This window comes from Anoplopoma fimbria, chromosome 12 (genome assembly GCF_027596085.1).
Source record: "Anoplopoma fimbria isolate UVic2021 breed Golden Eagle Sablefish chromosome 12, Afim_UVic_2022, whole genome shotgun sequence".
Taxonomy (NCBI): domain Eukaryota; kingdom Metazoa; phylum Chordata; class Actinopteri; order Perciformes; family Anoplopomatidae; genus Anoplopoma; species Anoplopoma fimbria.
The window spans coordinates 11,103,875-11,122,988 of record NC_072460.1 but is presented as its reverse complement, the minus strand read 5'-3'; the positions used below and the strand labels follow the sequence as shown (position 1 = coordinate 11,122,988).

Here is a 19,114-nt window from a genome sequence, read left to right as displayed (position 1 = left end):
TGCTAATATGGGGCAAAGCAGAGCAGGTTGGAGGAAGACAGGCAAAGCTATTTATAGAAAGACACACACCTAGAGCTGCAGAAAGCGTTCAACTGCAGTAGTGAGAAGCCATTAACATCAGCACTGGCGCACCATCACACTGAAGCCCTTGAAATGCCCTCAGACAGACGAGGATGATGTGTCTCCCCACGTAAAGTTTTAAAAGGGTTTCCATTTGCAAATTGATCATAGTTTACCTCTAATCTATCATTCTGTGTGTTTGCTTCGTCACAGTTGTTCCCAGCGCCGCCACCATTGTCATTGTGGTGTGTGTCAGCTTCCTGGTGTTTATGATCATCCTGGGCGTGTTCCGCATCCGAGCTGCACACCAGCGCACCATGGGAGACCAGGAGAACGGCAAGGAGAACGAGATGGACTGGGACGACTCAGCGCTCACCATCACCGTCAACCCCATGGAGGTAATAACGCACAGTGTGTTTGCTTGTGATTAACTAGTGAAAATCTGAACAGAATTTCCCTTTCTCGACAAAATGTGGTCAGGTTGCAGCCTCGACAGCTTTTCACCTGCTAATGCTCTCTGGGTGATGTTGAGACTGTGGTCTGGTTTGGTCTGAGCTTTCATGATTGACAGCCCTGTGGAGACGGGGGGGGGAGAGACTTTGATGAGTGTTACCTCGCTAATTAAAATAAAATATTTATATATTTCATTGTTTGAATCATTTTTGTGCAACCATCTTGTGGGGATTTAGAGCTTTTTGGTTTTCCCCAGCCAATAATGCAGCACCAATATTTCTGTCTTCCAAAAGTCCAAAGTAAAAATGTCTAATTAATGAGTCAGTGTGTACACAGAATATATATTTGTACAGTTGACTCAGATGTTTTTAGTCAAGTGTGGGCTTTCATTAGATTAGATTTTGTTCTTTGCCAGTAGGGGTTGAGGGCTGGGAGGTTTGGAGAAAATCAAATGTCATCATATTTTTTGATCAAATACCTCTATATCATTATTGAGACAATGTTGTAGGGTTGACTGTTGGTGTGTTAACAAATAATTCACAGAATTTGATATTTGATAAATAATCATCAGGAATAAATAAGTAGGTAAAGGCAAATAACAGAAAGTAAGAAAAATAACTTGTAATTCAGCCTTCATAACCAGAAAAAGACAATTCTTATGCCATATTACGATATCCAGAACCCAAGAAGATATCTAGTCTCATATCACAATATCTATATGATATTGATATATTGCAATCCAGCGACCAGCATCTTCATTTAATTAATAACCAGGTTGACAGACAGCGTTTTATTCCCTCTCTAGTCTTTACTACTTCACTGCAGCAAAGTGAAAAATGAAACCTCTAGAAGTATCTAAAAGAAGATTTTCAGTGGCTGTCAAGGTTCTCTTTATTTTTTTGCTGCTGCAGCATTTACAGCTGCTTGAGGGAAGTGGAACAGTCAGACTCCAGTAAATCACATCTTGGGTTTCAGTAGAGAAGATCATCAAATCCTATTTAGTGAGAACTCCTAGATTTGTTCAAATGTGGTCTGCCGTGGGGAATGGACACTTGTTCAACTGCAGTAAATGTTGAAAAGCAAAATACAAACGGTTTCCTAAACAGCAGATCTTTTGTTTCTTTTGTCCTTAACATCACAAACCAGTCGGATTGGTTAACTTGAGTGAACTGTGAGCAGCTCACTGTTCTACTATTTAGGTTAAACTCACCATGGCTGGTCTATATGGTTAAAAGATATTTTCTGATATCAGTTTTTTCACGATAAAGGCAAATGTATGCTAAATCACATTTAACAAACAAGTCAAACATTCTTTTTCCACTGTTTTGTTTAAGTGAGACCAAACTCGTGTATGTTTCTCGCAATGATATTTGGTCATTTTGAAAGCTGGAAGTAAGGGACACTGTGGGTCATACTCAAGATCTACTAAAAACATTTTTCTAGTTTTAAAGTACAGTTTTTAAAACACATTGACTTTGACAACAATTCATTTTCGAATAATGAATATCAATCACATCATCATGACTGCACTGTAAGAAATGACATCCAGACCCGTATTATGGATCGAAATGGTTTCATCAAACTATATGTTGTATTTTACTCCCGTTAAAACTTTAAACATAAGTTGAGGGCCATATTTTCTATTTTAACTTAAAGAATTGCCTTATTTACCTTTCTAAGAATTACCTATCCAAGAAACATTTGAAACAGGATGTTAAGATGTGTGTTGCTTTATACAAAGTTCTATAGAATTGATTAAAAAAGGAGCAGTTTAGATCTCAAAATAAATACATTTTATCACCCTCTGTCTCTAATGCAGACGTACGAGGACCAGCACAGCAGCGAGGAGGAGGAGGAAGAGGAGGAGGAGAGCGAAGATGGAGAGGAGGAAGATGACATCACGAGCGCTGAGTCAGAGAGCAGCGAGGACGAGGAGGGCGCCGAGCCGGAGGACCAGCAGGCAGCCAGCAGACAGCAGCAGCTGGAGTGGGACGACTCCACCCTCACTTACTAAAACAGCACACACCAACACACACATTTAGCACTCAACACAAGCTCACACACACACATACACACACACGCACATCACTAACTCACACTCACTCAGATCCTCATACTCACCGCTCCACACACACTCCACCCCCTACAAGGAGCCATGATGTAAAAAACAAAACAAAAAAATACAAAAAAGCAATTTCCTTCAGCGTATCTTTGGTCAAGGCTTTCCTGTCGTTATCTAAGTGGTGGTACTCAGTGTAGTGTAGTCATCACCGGATTGCTGATTTTTACCATTCATTTTTTTTATTTATTATATTTTAATTCCCAGGAAAACGTGAGGAAGCCAACACTGCACTTTTTTGTTTTCTCTGACGTAAGGCTTTCAAATGGAGACTTTTTTCCCCCCTAATTTCTTTGCGTAATGCTTTTAGAATTGTTTGCCGCTGATCTCACGTATAGCTTTGACTTGAGTTTTCTCGACTTCTGGTCCACAGTGAAGCGAAACGATGCTTTTAACAAATAGATTGCATTTTTTCTTTCTTTTTTTATTCTTTTAGTGCATGAGGATATTTGAGAAGTCATATGTGTAGAGAAATAAATTGCTTTTTAAAGATTTTTGTAAATATAAAGAAACCATGTAATTAGTCGATGTGTTAGTGAAGGCCTACTCCACGGGGTCCAATATCTAAAATGACGCAGTTCGTAATGTAGAATATTTGTGTCACACAGGCTGTAGCATGTCGCTAAGTTTCTGCAAATGCTGTTCATCATGCTTGTACAAAACTGTCTGCTTCATGTTGAGAAACCTAGGACTGTTGAGCGGAGGTTTCCATGACAAAGTGGTGTCCATTTTGTCTTTTTTTTTTTTTTTTTTTTTGCACAGAGGAAAATCAATTATTTTGCTTTCTGGTAGGCAGGACTGGTGGATGGTTTCAGCTTCATACATTGCTTTGCTTTGCTTGCACAGGTGGCAATGCTCTACTCCAGGCGTCAGTGTATTTCATTCCCATTAGATCTCACTGTTGTACAGGAAGGGATTTTCTTTTTGTTCAGATTAATACTTACTCAGAGATGCTAATGTACAAATCGACATTTCGTGTGTAACGGTACAAACACTAGTTCAGCAGGTACTGCAGTGCTGTTGATGTTGAAATATGGGTACTAACATTTCTGCCAGTGGATTTGGACAAGTAGAGAGGTTTTCTCAGCAGCTTTTAAAGCCTTTCGTGCGTATCCGTGTGCTGCTGTGTAGACAGAAGTAGGGAGGAAAAAACCCTTGAAACTACTGAAAGAGCAGAGGACTGACAGACCGAGCTTTAGTGGAGCCTGGGTGAATTGTGCAGTCGCTGGCATTGTTTTGGGGGAGAGAAATGAAAGTACTTTTCAGGATAGTTTTATTGCAAGTTCCTTTTCCTTGGCACGGCTATTTAACCTGAAATAATAAGACATATATTAGATGCATTTTTAAACTGGTTCCAATTGCAGAATATGCATCGTCTTTATCCAAGTACAAGGAATTACATCTGAGGTTATATAACAGTTTGAAAATGAATCTCCTTATTCTTAAAATGATTTTTTTTTTTGCCGTAGACCACTAGATTTTATTGTACATGTAACTGTACTGTAGAGTTGTTCTAAGATATTTGTTTACATTTGGTAAACTTATTTTCCTTTCTGGTGTCAGTATAAAGCTTTTACAATTGATTGGGAAAATGTGTCCAACCTCTATCTCCTCTCAGACACTGTTGTCCATCACTGTTGTATATATTATTCACAAAACCAGATACAGATGTACCTTCACGCTAAAATATTTGGTGTTTGTCTCATGTTTTTGGGTACCAAGTTAAAATGTTAATATTTCCCAAACCTGCATTAATTAAAGCAGAGCAGATTTGGGGCATAAAAAGTGAACAGAATGTGGCATTATAACGGGATTAGACATGTTGGTGTTTTGAGTCTCATATTTTGCATTGCAAGTCTATTTTCAGAGGCCAAAATTGAATTCAAAAACACATTCAAGGCTTTTTTTTTTAGAGACAGCTTCCAGGCTTCTCTTGAGGGTTTGAGTTGCACAATTGTGTTTCTTAGGTTCAATTAATTTATACTTTACTAATGAGGTCTGTGGTAGTGAACAGTCTCCCCTCCATGATGACTTGGACTTTTAAAAAGGGGGCCAGGTCTGAGCCGGCTGAGATGGGAGTGCCTTTTTCCGATCATAGCGCAATTAGCAGGTCTAACAAAAAACACTCATCTGTGCTCTTTTAATGAGGCAAGTTTTGTTTGTTTGTTTTTTTATTTGTATTTGTTCAATGCTAGATTTCTTACAGAGCTGGGGATTACATCTTGTTTCAGTTTGTTGTAACAGTAGTCCACCGTTTTATTAAAAGTGAAAAAACGTTTTACATAGATGTCATGTGTCCATGTTGATGTGTAGAGGAAGTAGATCCATATTGTATCTTCAATAGATATTGTACTAAATCATCGACGGAATACACCTTCAAAAATATGTACAGTACATTATGAAATTGCTTTGGCAGCATACACGAGTATACTGTTAACTGACCTATTTGTGTATAGTGGAAGGTAATTTTGAACAGCGTCCTATTGCCTGAGTTGTTGAGAAATGATTTTGAGGGCAGCATGAAATTCACAAGAACCAGAGTATAAGCCTGTCGAAATTCTACATTTCATTACGTCAAACACTTAATGTCCACTTTTCATCTGCAATTTCAAAATACAATATTATGGGTCACTGATATGTGCACACTGACTCTTGAGTCCAGTCTCCACAGTGACTCTCCCACCTCCAGTTTTCTGGCTTTAATGCTTTCTGATCAGTCCCCGAGCTAAGTGTACGTTGGTTGAATTGAATGTCACTGCCTAACAAACTGAAATGCAGCCATACTGTAATAACACTAAGATTTAAGGGGAATTTAATTTGCATGAACCACAAGTTTGTGTACGTTCCATGTGGGGTTGTGAGACAGGAGACGTGATACACTACTGATTCTCAGAATGTCTGTTTCACACGTCCACGACACTCCAGATATATATTTTTTTCTTTTCTTTTAAAAATGTGCTCAAAATGGAAGGTGACAATGCTTTCAGAACGGTTTGAATGCTTCCTTTCTGCTTGTTGGAGCTGCTCTCACTTTTCTACCAATACAAAGGCAAATTGTAGTGAAGTTGATGCTTGCTCGTAAACACAATAAAGGATGATGAGATGGAGTATAACTTTTGTCTGCTCTTGTTTTTCTTCAATCGCCACTCATACTGAAAGTGAATCACTGGAGTAGAGGTGGTGCTGGTGGTACACACCTTGTGCAGCGCTGCTGAAAGTACTTTAAATTTGGAGCATTAGTGCCCTCTGGTGGGGGAAATTATTTGATCTAAAGCCCAAAAGTAAAAGATGAAACAGGTTAAAACATATCAAATTCAAAAAAGCATGGCTTTAAAGCTAAATAACATAATATCTTCATCATATTCAGACCTATGTTTAAAAGAGCTAAATAACTTATGTCTAGTTGTTGAAGAGGTGCTTTTTGTTTGTAGCCTTTATCATTATACCAGAGTTGTGTTTAGGTTTCCATCTACTGATGGTTACTGCCACTTAATGTCAATGTCATATTTTACATGTGTTTTCAATTATTTTTGAGTCATTGTACAATTATGAACCCTTTCTGGTTGACATACCTGTGACAATTTGGATTTATATATTTATTGTGTGATTGCTTTAAAAGAATATATCTTAAAACAACAATGTGGAATTTTCAGGTTTTAAGACAGGGACATAGCAACACAATAAGAAATACATTACAAATCACAACAGAGTGTTTCTCTTGAACTGCCTGGACAACATTTTACATTCACGTACATGTCTTCATATTCCATAAATCACATGCTCGTACCTTTAATACAACTTCACAAGCAACGTCACAAATAAAACAACATTTACAAAAGTTGATGGCTATAAAACAATACTGTTAAAAAGTGTCAGCATCTACAGTAACACATAGAAGTGCACTGAATATTTACAAAATCAACGATCAATTGGCACATTTCGTTCTCGGTAATATTTAAGACACAGAGTTAAATTAGTATTTTGAAGAATTGCTATGCCTTGGTTTTCACACCAGAGCTAGCCAAAGCCAGAATTTTGTCTTCGGAGCCTGAAAGAGAAGGCAAGAGGTAAATGTGAATGTTCCTCCAATAACTTGATCGGCATGGTTAAACATTTAAGGATTTAAGGATTTAAGACAGGATTGCACAGTAAAATGTGGTTGTCGCCTCCTTCACAATACACACACAGAAAATGTATAAACAGATATTTCAAATATTTAAATCAGAATTGAATCCAAACATAAATTGCAACTTAAATAGAGCACATTATATAAGAGTAGCACAAAAACGAAATTATATTTACAAAGAGTATATACAGATACTAGTCTATTATTTATAAAATATATAAACAAATGTGTGTATAATATAATATGAGTAAATTTAAAACTTTGGTTGCATCAGTGAAATCCTTAAATTTATTCTCACCTAAGTTTGCAGTCACTTTTTCAAACTGGCTCAGAGTAGCTGTAGCATTTTCAGTGAGAAAAGTCTCGTCCTCTGAAGTGAGCTGTCCAGAAAGAGAAACACGAATAAGGCATTGTTAATTCAAGTTTTGATCAGACAATAATGTTTAAAATGTTACACCTTCTTCTGAAGTGTGATTCAGGCCTGTTGTAGCAACTGGTCTGTCAGCCTAATGACAGCTGACTAAAATAAGTCATGTGGACTCATGAGCACAAGCCTCTGAATCACCCATGAACCCGTGGAAAAACAAACATGACATCTCTGCTGTGAGCGTTCCTCACCTTCTCTCCAAGTTTTCTCAAGGCTGTGAGGATTTCCATTTTCTGCTGCGTGTACACATCCCGCGACAGTTTCCCCACTATTACATCTCGGTCCATCTGCCCAGAATATCACACATTAGTTGGACAATTCTCAGGCCAAGCAACACACAGATCAACACAAGGGAGTGATTGAGCAGGAGAACAAATGTGCATTAAACAATGACGATCATGTCCTTGATATTGCAGTGCAAACCTCTGCTAGTCTGGTTCTCAGTTGTCCTGGCTGCTTCTTAGCAAAAAGTCGGATCACCTCTGGCGTTTTGAAAGCTTGGCTGATGGCTGCCTGGGTCGCCTGATAATACATTTCACATATCGCTGTTTAATTGTGATTATTTCAAGATAATTATTCTATAAGCTATAACCTCTTCAAGGCACCCTAAATAAACAGCAGTTGCACATTATCATTGAATTGTCCATACCAGCTGCATTCCACTGAGCTCGTCCACAAGTGTCATGTCTCCCGTCATGATCTTCTTCAGGGAGTCATTGAATTCACTCAACTGCTCCAATGTTTCTTTTTTTGTCTCTTCATACTCTTCATCGTCCAGTTCCTCTCTAGAAAAACAAAAGAGAGGATGAGAATCCAGCAACAAGAAAATATGCAGACGTTTTTTCTGGCTTAGATTAGATCACTTGCCAGCATAACAGTCTAATTAGGTAATTCAGTGCAGAGGCTTTAAGCACCTGCATTCCTCCAGATCTTGAAGCTGCTGCATCAGTCTGTCAAGTTGCTCCTCCATATTTTGCCTCAATTTTCCAGTTTCTGATTTCCCTCGAGAAGCCATGCTTAGTTAAAAATCTAATTTCAAACCTATGGAGAACACAAACCAGAATAAACAATCACCGAATAGGAATCTTACTAGACATTATGAACGTTACCCAAGTAACCCTTTGCACTAGGTTGACTCTAGCATACTTAATCGGAATGGCGTTGTTGGAGCTATCATTACAAGAAAACAGCTCAACATTTAGTGGGACATCAATGGTATTATTATCATTATCAAACTGTGGAGAAATATTTTAGCTGGAAGCTCAGACCATCAATCTATCTATCTTACTCTCACAGTTATTTAGTTAACTGAATAGCTAGCCTGCATGCTAAAAGCAAACATCTCACCGTGACTCTAGTTGTAAATCAGTTGTGCGATGAGTAAAATATTTGCAGCAGCGTACGAATATACATTAAAACTATCTGTATCCTAAAACTCCTTTTTAAAAAATCACTACTTTTAAGAACCGTAACGCGATAAGTATTTTGTTGTCGAGGCGTTTGTGGATGTTGATTTGCGATTGTGAACGCAGCTCAGGAGTGTGGGTGCGGATCTGTACTTCCGGTTTGATTCTGTCCAATCAGAGTTCTTTATCTGACGTCAATACAGGAAGTAACCCAATGCAGAGCTGACAGCTGCAGTTTCTCTTGGTAGTGCAATGAATATAACTGTATTTATCTTTCTCTATGAAAGAAAACACCGCCTTTGTTTTTCTGAGCTCAGCTATCGTCTGCTTTTGCATCCTGTACCAACCGGCTACAGATAATGCTAACGATACCTTTGGTTTAATGGCAAATTAAGCTAGCTAGCTATCCATGACGTAATTGTTTTAAGTGTCTTAGCTTGTGTACCTCCTATCAGAGAGCCAGACGGATGTTTGACCCTGGAAAACAATTAAACTAGCTAACGTCCGTCTTTCGTTTCCCTCTGCATGTGTGCTGTTGCAGTATGAGGCATGGACGGTCAGAACATAACCAGAGTGGTGCTGCTGGCCTGCGGCTCCTTCAACCCCATCACCAACATGCACCTGAGGATGTTTGAACTGGCGCGAGATCATCTGGAGGACGAAGGTTTGAGTGAAATGAGAATTAAACCTTTGAGGAAACATTGGAGGCTATGTTTATGCATGGATCCATAGCAGCGGCGGAAGAAGTATTCAGATACTTCAGTCGAGCGAACGTAGCAATACAAATAAATACTAAATACTAAATACTCCTATGCATCCATTACATGACTTCCTGCATTCATTTATAGTAGTAAGCACATCACTATTTGCAGCAGCATGTACTTAAAGTATCTCAGATCTCAAAATACTCATTATGCAGCAGAATGTTCTATCATCATGTATACTGTGTATATATATATATATATATATATATATATATATATATATATATATATACATTACAGTCATTTAGCAGACGCTTTTATCCAAAGCGACTTACAATCAGTAGTATGTTACATATCATTCACCCATTCACACACTGATGACAGGCTACCATGCAAGGTGCCACCATCAGACTCTAACTAACATTCATGCAACATCCAGTCCACACCGATGGCAAGCCTTCGGGAGCAACTTGGGGTTAAGTGTCTTGCCCAAGGACACATCGACTGCATTATATATAATGCATTATCAGATTATTATTACTGATGCATAAATGTGTGGGAATTTTGAATTTGAACTACTTTACATACCGTTTGGCAGTTTAAACTGTAACAATGTATCTTTTTTTTTTGTATGTGTAAAGCAACTAGTCACTGTAGCTGTCCAACAAATAGTGGTCTTAGATGCTTGTTTAAGAAAGGAGATGCACTTATGACTTCTGGTGACTAGTAGTTCTCTTGAATACCTATGTTGAATACACTTCCTGTAAGTCACTTTGGATAAAAGCGTCTGCTAAATGACTGTAATGTAATGTCTATGAAATAGACGTAGAAAATAGCAGAAAATGGAATTAATCAAGTACCTCAAAATTACAGCACTTGATTCATATTTCACCACAGCTAGATTACATTAGAGCCAAAAGAATCTGTTAAAACATAATTTGATTGAAGAAACTCTTTAAAAAAATAAAATTTTAATTAATTATATGAATTTTGAATCATGCCGGAATATTAACAGTTTACCATATCTTCTGTGCCATAACTATAAACCATCCGTTCAGACTTCTTTGTTTTTATAAGGCCAGTACAGGGTGGTGAAAGGCATCATCTCTCCGGTGGGTGACGGCTATAAGAAGAAGGGTTTGATTGAGGCCTGCCATCGCCTGGAGATGGCCAGATTGTCCACAGAGAACTCAGACTGGATCACAGTAGATTCCTGGGAAAGCTTGCAGCCAGACTGGGTGGAGACAACCAAAGTCGTTCGGTAAGAGAACACATTCTAATGTCTTGTTAGTAGCACTGTCTGTGAGCAGTGTTTTGCTACCTGTGCTCATAAAAAGGTGTCAGGAAATCTGCTTAAGGATCTAAGACACTCAGACTGTCAGACATTTCAATCAGAGTTTCCTTGCTTGCTGTGTTCTGTTATCCTCTAATTCTTCTTCGTTGGTGAATACACCTCAACCACCCATTAATCAAATCTTTAACATAACCACAGTAGGTAGTAATGACATCACCATCAGCTTATAGCTTATAGTTTGATGTGATTATTAGGTGCAAGTGATGAATGATGGAAGTAAGTAGTGTCCTAGTGATGCTAGCTGAATTCTTGAGATATTGTAGTAACTCCTGTATCATGTGGGCAGTTAATACATACAGTGCATAAAACCCTTGCAGTTATACTCAGGATCACAAAGTTGTTTATGTATTAATTGGAGTAATCTTGCTCTAAATCCATTATGGCATATGCATTTAAAAGTTAAGGCTTTAAATCAAACTTTAACTTGATATGTGACATTATTGCTCATTATGGTAATATGTGAGAATATAATTTATCTCTTGCAGAAATGTCTTTCTTGGCTGTTTTCCTGTCACTTTGACAATTGAAAAGTTTTCTAAATGGCTTTTAAAAAATATATTTGCCACTAAAATAAAAACATTTTGTATATTTTTCTATGTATATTTTGGGATTTAAATTGTCTTTCATGTAAATTAATTATGTTGGTTATTCAATTCAATTCAATTCAGTTTATTGTGTATAGCCCAGAATCACAAATTACAAATTTGCCTCAGAGGGCTTTACAATCTGTACACATGTGACATCCTCTGTCCTTCCCTCACATCGGCACAGGAAAAACTCCCCTAAAAACCCCTTTAACAGGGAGAAAAAAGGAAGAAACCTATGGGAGAGCGACAGAGGAGGGATCCTTCTCCCAGGATGGACAGAATGCAATAGATGTCATGTGTACAGAATGAACAGCATAACAGAGATACAACACATTCAATGTATATGACATAAATGATTCATATAATAAGAGTAGTAAGCAGAGTGACGAAGGAAAAAATGAAGACTACTTATAATAACAGCAGCAATTATTATAGTAGAATTATAATGATGAAATAGGGAATAGTAATAGTAATGTGACTAATAATAATAATGGAAGTAGCAGTGGGTGTCAGCCGGGTCACAGCAGGAGGCACGACCACGGTCCAGGTACCACTACGATTCATGGAAACCTGCAAAGTTATGTAGCCATCTTGTGCACGTCTATCCGTCCAGGAAGAGGAAACCTTCCTCTGTCGCTTTTTCAGAGGTTTTTTTCCATACAGTTTTTTAGAGGGAGTTTTTCCTTATCCGAAGCGAGGTACTAAGGACAGAGGGCGTAGTATGCTGTGCAGATTGTGAAGCCCATTGAGGCTAATTTGGGATATTGGGCTGTATAAATAAAATGGAATTAACTAAACCTAAAAAGAAATGCCTGAGCTGAAGAAATGTTGATACTGTTGACAGTTTTTTTAAGATGATAAAATTAATTTTATGTGGTAAATAAGAGACATATTACGTGCAAAGCATAATCACAAAATCATACATTTTACTTTAGAGATACAGGATATTTATTTGCTGTTTGATTTCCCAGAGGACCAATCCACAGTATGCTACAAAGTGTTTTGGCCGCATACTCAATTCTGTCTGTTTCATCTTAGGCATCACTATGACGAACTGCTTGCAGCAGAGCAGAACAACGATGATGTGGACACAGTCAAGTATGCGAAAAAGAGACGTATAGAGGAAAATGATTTCAAGGAATCCTCTCATCACACAAGGAGAGGTAGGCCATGTGTGATTGTGTAATGTTCTTTTCAACTCCTCCCTTTTCCAATCCCTGATTCCAGAGACAAGTCTAATCCTGCCTCCACTGTATTCATGTTTTGTTGTATTCAGTTTAACTCATGACAGGAGACAATGGTGTCAGGGTGCGGTGGTGTGTAATGGGCGCCACCCAATCACGCCTCCTGTATAAGACAGGCAAGGTGTAGTGCATTAGTGTAGTGCATTAGTGTCACATATATTTGGTTTTACAACATTCCTCACACTGCTGACAAGATTAATCCTTGTCAATCTCTTGCATGTGTCTGCACTGCACAGTATTATATACATGAGCAGCAGAAGTGCATACTGTCTAAGTCATAACTATTATTGATTTTTAAATTAATTAAGACATGATTTTAAAAGAGTGCAGAGCACTGATTGTTTACAAAACTGTAAATCATGAACATGAATGTAGCAGTGACGTCCATCATAGCTACACTAAACTTAACAACGATATTAAACAGACTCCATCTGTAATGTCTCTTGATAAATAATTATTTTGTAAAACAGACTTTATAAATACTTAATATGTATGTTTATATTTCTTAGCTTCAATTTTTTATATCCTGTGTTTGATCATGTCATCTCTAGTTTTATGATCTCACTCTCTGTTTTGTGTTTTTTCCTCTGTCTGAATTGTTTTCTCTTTTCTTTTCTCTTTAAATATCTAAGTAACCTAGTTAATACATACAAATAATATACGATTCTTTCTTCATGTTCCGAAGGCCCTCAGCTGATGCTCCTGTGTGGGGCTGATGTCCTAGAGTCCTTTGAAGTACCCAACCTCTGGAAGAAGGAGGATATTGCTGAGATTGTGGGCCGCTACGGTTTGGTTTGCATCACCCGCAGTGGCAGTGACCCCCACAAGTTCATCCACCAATCAGACATGCTGTGGAAGTATCGCTCCAACATCCATGTGGTCCAAGAATGGGTGACCAATGAAATCTCAGCCACTCATGTGCGCCGGTCGCTGCGTCGAGGTCGCAGCGTCAAGTACCTGCTGCCAGACGCCGTGGTCCATTACATAAGAGACCACGGGCTCTACAGCGCCGAGAGCGAGCAGAAAAATGCAGACGTGGTTCTAGCACCCATTCAGAGATACTCTGGTGCCTCCTCAAGCTGAGGAAGTTTACTGCTGCTAAAACAGAGATGTAAGCTTTTTACACTAATAGCTGTGTTTTTTACAATTCAAGCTTCCACCAGTGCCTACTGAACAAACCTGCCGTTTCTAGTAAAGGGTGTGTTTTTCAAGAAGAAGATAAATCTATGTAGAGTTTTCTGAGTGAATTGATTTAGTAGCAGTTAAATTAGCGTGTGTGTGTGTGTGTGTGTGTGTGTGTGTGTGTGTGTGTGTGTGTGTGTGTGTGTGTGCGTGTGTGTGTGCGTGTTTGTGTGGGTGGAAAAGTACAATAGTCAAAAACAACAATTGAGCAACTGGCTGGGAGGTCATCTAAATGTCATTGCTACTGTAGAAATAAATCTGGTGTGTGGTTATTGAACTATTGATTCACAATTTTGTGTGAAGTATTCAGCCTACTGAGCCTGATTATGAACAATTTTAATAATTGACTTGCTTTACCTCAATGCTTCAGTATACCCTCTATCAAATCATTACGTTTTTGTACCTAGAGCACGATTTGTTCATGCACTCCCTCAGGTTAAAGCATTTTTCAATTGCTAATACACATTTTCGAACACAGGTTTTTTCACTGCTCTGTTGGATTTCTTCATTGTTGTAAACTGGCACTCACCTCTGGTCTTTTTATAGTTCTGATTGAGGAAACGAAAATCAAGGAATCAGTTCTTTGCCAGGCAACACGTGTATTGGCTAGACGCTCCATAGGTGTGGCATTTTGAATAGCAGTGTTTTGAAATTACATTACATTACATTACAGGCATTTAGCAGACGCATTTAGCAGAAATCGTAAACAAGTGACTTTATGTCAGATTACTGTGTCTTATGTAGAAAACTGTGTGCAGTGTGTCGCACAAAGTGCCATGTTAAATTTCAGATATGGTGCCAAGCAGAAAATGTGTTTCGAGTTTTGAAGAAGTCTCATACTCAATAAGTGTGCTTTATGTTTGAGTAAGTGCGTTAGCAATTGAAAAATAATTGCAGTGCTGCAGACTTGAAAATGAAGGTGTGATTTGTATTGCCTGGAACTGAAATAAACAATACTCTTTCTTTCCCACCTCAGGAGCTTTTCATTGCTGTTCCCATGCTATTGTCCCACAGATGAGAAACTCCTAACATCCTCAGTTAAGGAAGTGCCAAATTGACACCTTCTATCTGATTAAAAGGCTGTTTGTCTGCGGGGGTTAACATAATCTTTCAGGTTATCTTCACTGACTGAAGATAATAGCTGAAATAACTAAAAAGACTCACTGGGTAGTTTGTGGAAATGAGAGTTTAACTGATTGCATTACATTAGTATCAGATTTGGTGCCTTTTATTGTTGAAGTGATGGTATTAGATTGCATTACCTGAATAGAGTATTCAAACTTAAAAAGTACAGTTACTGTTAACTTGGTTAAGACTGTGGTTGAAGTGATGTTTATCTTATCAAACAGTTTATTTCTGCGTCAGGTTCCCATGACAAAGTTTATGCAAATGTCGAGTCTCGGGCTGGGAAACAACCGTGATACATTTTTCTGCACTGCATCTGAGCTGTTGTTTTGCTTCCTTGTTGAAGTAACAAACGAGGAAAAACTACCTTAATGTTTGCCTAAGCACCATGTGTTTTATTTTCTTTCAATCTGGAAATCTTTCAATCTGTAGTTATGCTTCATGCCAGCGTAGCTACAAAAATGTCAGTTTTACTTTCCCCATTGCACAGATAGGTGTGCCATTTTCATAGGTCATTAAGATAAAAAAAAACAGCAGGTGTTTGAAGCCAGGGAGGTTTCAGTTAGACTGTCAAAACTGAAAAATAGGACCTGTCTTAAACAGATATTGCACAACAAAAAATATTTGGAAATTAATTTTATTTGAATATGAATATTAAGTAATTCAGACTAATTCTTATCCATAGCTGTAGGAGTGAATACAAGTTATTCTCTTTTTTTTAATAGATAAAGTTTTATCACAGAAAACTTTTGAGTTGCTATAGTAACACTGTTTCTTGTAGTGGGATGGGATATTGATGAAATATCAAAGAAGGATCATAATTAAGCAAACAATTAAGCCTTCCTTTCAAAATGAAGGTCAACATGTTTTTCTTTGTGTTTGTGTGTATGTGTGTGCAATTAATGTGCGATGCCAGGGAAATTCTGAAGAGTGCATTAGTCAGTGGTGAGACCAGTCTGACATGTCTTTACTTCCTTTTACACCCTGACACTGATTAGAGCTCCTCCCTCAGTCTCACATGGTCCTCAGGTGACAGCAAATGAGACAGAGGAACACCCACCTTTATACATCAGGTCTCTCACAAAACAGCGTCTTGGCTTGAGGATCACATTTAATCTACACACACACATCGGAAGGAGGGAAATAAGGTCATCAAAATGCCAGCCGGCCTTCAGAACTCCTCATCAGCCCAGCAGTTTGAGGATCACATTTAATCTACACACACACATCGGAAGGAGGGGAAATAAGGTCATCAAAATGCCAGCCGGCCTCTGTGGTACATGGGAAATCATCAGCAATGTCAACTTCGAGGGCTACATGACTGCAATGGGTAAGTCCTTAAAGCATGATTTAGTCCAACAACGTTCTCAGATGTTAAATCTCTGTTGAGTGACTTGAAGTGTCTGCAGTTATAGCTCTGACTTAATTATTCTGTAAAAAGCATGCAAATATAACATTTTACAACATTAAATTGAGCACTAAGAGTAATCTATTGGGGGGGAAAAAACATTAGGATGTGCTTTTGTTACAGTGATATTCATTTATGCATGGGACTCTGTGAGGGAAATATTGTGTTTGCAGCCTGTAGGTGAGTTTGTCCCCCAGATTTGTACTCTGCACACTCAAGGAGAACACTTCTTCTACTGTTCCAGGTATCAGCCAATGCTTACGAAAGATTGCTCTGAAGTTGAAGCTGAAGAAGGTGATTGAGCAGCGTGGGGACAAGTACATCATCAAAACGGTCAGCAGCTTCAGAAACTACACCGTCTCCTTTAGAGAGGGTCAGGAGTTTGAGGAGTTTACCAAGGGACTGGACAACAGACATGTCAAGGTGAAGATAAATGCCCGGGAAATTGTGTGTTCAACGTGATAATAAGAAAGTGTTGTTTTTTTTTTAAATCACGTGAAATGTTTTTCGTTTTACTTGGGCTGCTAAACCTGTTCTGTGAAGTGATTGACGCTCTTTCTTCTTCTCTGCCAACTGGGCAGTCACTGGTGACGTGGGAGGGAAATAAACTGGTGTGTGAACAGACTGGAGAGAAGAAGAACCGAGGCTGGGCTCACTGGATTGAGGAGGACAAGCTGTATCTGGTAAGAATATGAATTTTAGATGATGGGTTTAATCATATTTGTTCCACATAATGCACAGCTCTTAATTCATTGAATTCCCCCTATAATTAACATGTTATTCAACATCATACTAAATATTTTTTTCTGTGACCTATTACTTAGGAGCTGTACTGTGAAGGAGAAGTCTGCAAGCAGGTTTTCAAGAAGAATGTGAACGAGTGAAGAGAAATGAAAGATGTTTTCCTTGAGAAGTCACTCTTTGATGACAGACATCACGTATTAGATCCACCACTCTAATTCCTGAATAACTAAACCATGCTAAATTTAAGTTAAATTTGTGGAATTGTCTCTGTAATGGGACTTCAACGCTCAGTTCAGGAGAAACTGATTTCCTGTCAGGGTGTGGATTTAAACCACTAGATGGCATCACTGCATTATTTTTGTCACATACTGTCTGGTCTACACTGGTTTGTGGTGCTTGGCCTCAGATAAAAAGAAAAACTGAGCATAAAGCCTGTTTTTGTTACCTTTAAGATGGCTTTAAAAAACAAAGACTTTTAAATGCAGGCTCTGTAAAGTGCAAACTTTTTTGTTTTTGTGATGGGACAAATTTGAAATATATTTACTTTGCACTGGCTTGGACTGTCCCGCTGACGTTTGGTTGAGCTATTTGTATCAAATAAAACCTCTCATTCATGTAGATACATGTATACCTAAAGTACAACAGTAAGTGAGGTGTAGGGTATGAGGAATACAGTATAGTGTGATTTGTTTATAGCCTAATAAAATGGGTTTTGTAAAAAATCTGAAGTGGCATATTGTGTTATCTTTTTTCTCATTATATCCTTGGTCAAAAAAACAAACGCATCTTTCTGATTGTATGCTATTAAGTTCTCTCACTCATAAATCTGGCCTGTTTCATCATTTATTCGGGCGATAATGGAGATGGCAAATGTGATGTAATAAATCTGTGATATATTAGGCCTACAATGGGGCGGTATTCTATAGCTAATCTGCCGTCTATAGCTTGAAGTGCTTTTATCTTCTGAGTCTGTTAGAGCATGTTCTTTGAGGGTTGTCTAGGCTATCTTTTCCCTCGCTACAAAGCCAAATGTGACACTAGGTGGCAGGACCTCCATTCTTTTACAGTCCAGTAGACACTCAGCAATAACACAATAACAGTTGTTGTGACCAACAGTCAAGAACTTGGATTACACCCAATTTAAAACAATCTACATATTTTGTTAAATTTATTTTCTTCTTCTTTGCCTCTTTTCTCCTGTCTTTTTCTGAACATTTCACCAAAGTACCCTTCAAAATAAAACGTTTAATAATTTTATGCAGATTTGGCACACTGGACTAATATAAAGGCTGATTTTCAGCAATACTGTCATGCAAAACTGTTTGCAGAATGTATAAAGTCCTTTATCTAATTGATTAAACACCTCAGTCATAATATTGTAACAGGTATGTGAAATGTATCTCTAAATTTGCATAATTTCATGCTTGACTGAATTAATATTTAAAAGGCTCCAGGATTTAACAGTGTGATGTGTCATAATGTGGTGTGATGTCATAGTATAGTGTAACGAGGCATAGTTGTGTGATGTGAAAATATTATTTAACAAAACACATTCGTTTTTTTCTCATATTGCTCTAGTCTATCCTACAGCTCCTTTTATGTATCAATATACAATATGAGCATAATAAGATGTAAGTTTGTTGATACACTCTGATTTGTGTTGTCCCAGAGAATCAACTCATGTACACACTAACCTTGTTACCTAAGTTTCTATTATCCTCCAATTGCATGTCTCCATTGCCCACCAGCAAAATAAATCACAGCAGGTGTACACAACATCCCTGCAGCAGTGACGTTCACAGTGATTAACATTTGGACTGAACTTTTCAGGCCAAGATGGATGAAATATTGTTGTACCTACTTCATTTTGGAGTATATTTACTTGTCAGAATACCTTGACATCTGTCTTGGGCTGCACCTGTAGCTTTGTACTTGGATCTGGGAGTGAGGGGGGGTTTGAGTCTCTCCTTGTCTGAAGCAGAGCCCTCCGTCCTGCCGTCCTCCTTACTCTATGGAGGGTGAAATTAATCACACCATGTAGGCAATATGGTCACGTATTGCAGGTGGAGTTAATAGACGCTCCAATGGTTCCAATCACAATGGCTTGTCTCATAAAGATCATACAGTTTAATAAGCAAACACCATTGAAGAGGCCAATGATATCTCTTTGCAAAG

General features: G+C 38.2%; 4 protein-coding genes across 4 annotated transcripts in view; 3 read left to right on the top strand and 1 right to left on the bottom strand.

Annotated features, from left to right (window-relative positions):
* Positions 1-2,941, top strand: part of clstn1 (calsyntenin 1) — a 33,048-nt gene extending 30,107 nt beyond the window's left edge. Inside the window, exons 18-19 of the mRNA XM_054608662.1 lie at positions 274-458; positions 2,333-2,941. Coding sequence (XP_054464637.1) covers positions 274-458; positions 2,333-2,527 — 380 coding nt within the window. The 3' untranslated portion in view covers positions 2,528-2,941. The remainder of the gene's footprint in view (positions 1-273; positions 459-2,332) is intronic.
* Positions 2,942-6,221: 3,280 nt separating this feature from the next.
* On the bottom strand, positions 6,222-8,754 carry lzic (leucine zipper and CTNNBIP1 domain containing). The gene is made up of 7 exons (XM_054609153.1): positions 8,533-8,754; positions 8,100-8,226; positions 7,835-7,970; positions 7,609-7,707; positions 7,377-7,472; positions 7,057-7,138; positions 6,222-6,680 (listed from the first exon to the last, which is right to left on the bottom strand). The coding sequence occupies exons 2-7, from the start codon at positions 8,198-8,200 to the stop codon at positions 6,625-6,627; spliced, it is 570 nt and encodes a 189-aa protein (XP_054465128.1). The 5' UTR covers positions 8,201-8,226; positions 8,533-8,754; the 3' UTR covers positions 6,222-6,624.
* A 3-nt stretch (positions 8,755-8,757) lies between these two features.
* Positions 8,758-14,626, top strand: nmnat1 (nicotinamide nucleotide adenylyltransferase 1). The gene is made up of 5 exons (XM_054609152.1): positions 8,758-8,835; positions 9,133-9,255; positions 10,373-10,556; positions 12,275-12,399; positions 13,166-14,626. Exons 2-5 carry the CDS (start codon positions 9,141-9,143, stop codon positions 13,561-13,563), a joined length of 822 nt encoding a protein of 273 aa, XP_054465127.1. The 5' UTR covers positions 8,758-8,835; positions 9,133-9,140; the 3' UTR covers positions 13,564-14,626.
* Positions 14,627-16,022: 1,396 nt separating this feature from the next.
* Positions 16,023-17,079, top strand: rbp7a (retinol binding protein 7a, cellular). Its single transcript, XM_054609154.1, has 4 exons — positions 16,023-16,117; positions 16,440-16,618; positions 16,777-16,878; positions 17,020-17,079. The coding sequence occupies exons 1-4, from the start codon at positions 16,045-16,047 to the stop codon at positions 17,077-17,079; spliced, it is 414 nt and encodes a 137-aa protein (XP_054465129.1). The 5' UTR covers positions 16,023-16,044.
* Positions 17,080-19,114: the final 2,035 nt, after the last annotated feature.

Excerpts from the sequence above, each read along its gene's own strand:
- lzic (XM_054609153.1), bottom strand. The coding sequence starts at position 8,200 with ATGGCTTCTCGAGGGAAATCAGAAACTGGAAAATTGAGGCAAAATATG. Across the intron at positions 7,708-7,834 it reads AGCTCAGTGGAATGCAGCTG|GCGACCCAGGCAGCCATCAG; the intron begins GTATGGACAATT and ends ATGTATTATCAG. Across the intron at positions 6,681-7,056 it reads AAAAGTGACTGCAAACTTAG|GCTCCGAAGACAAAATTCTG; the intron begins GTGAGAATAAAT and ends CTTCTCTTTCAG.
- nmnat1 (XM_054609152.1), top strand. The coding sequence starts at position 9,141 with ATGGACGGTCAGAACATAACCAGAGTGGTGCTGCTGGCCTGCGGCTCC. Across the intron at positions 9,256-10,372 it reads AGATCATCTGGAGGACGAAG|GCCAGTACAGGGTGGTGAAA; the intron begins GTTTGAGTGAAA and ends TGTTTTTATAAG. Across the intron at positions 10,557-12,274 it reads GAGACAACCAAAGTCGTTCG|GCATCACTATGACGAACTGC; the intron begins GTAAGAGAACAC and ends GTTTCATCTTAG.
- rbp7a (XM_054609154.1), top strand. The coding sequence starts at position 16,045 with ATGCCAGCCGGCCTCTGTGGTACATGGGAAATCATCAGCAATGTCAAC. Across the intron at positions 16,118-16,439 it reads GGGCTACATGACTGCAATGG|GTATCAGCCAATGCTTACGA; the intron begins GTAAGTCCTTAA and ends CTACTGTTCCAG. Across the intron at positions 16,879-17,019 it reads AGGAGGACAAGCTGTATCTG|GAGCTGTACTGTGAAGGAGA; the intron begins GTAAGAATATGA and ends CCTATTACTTAG.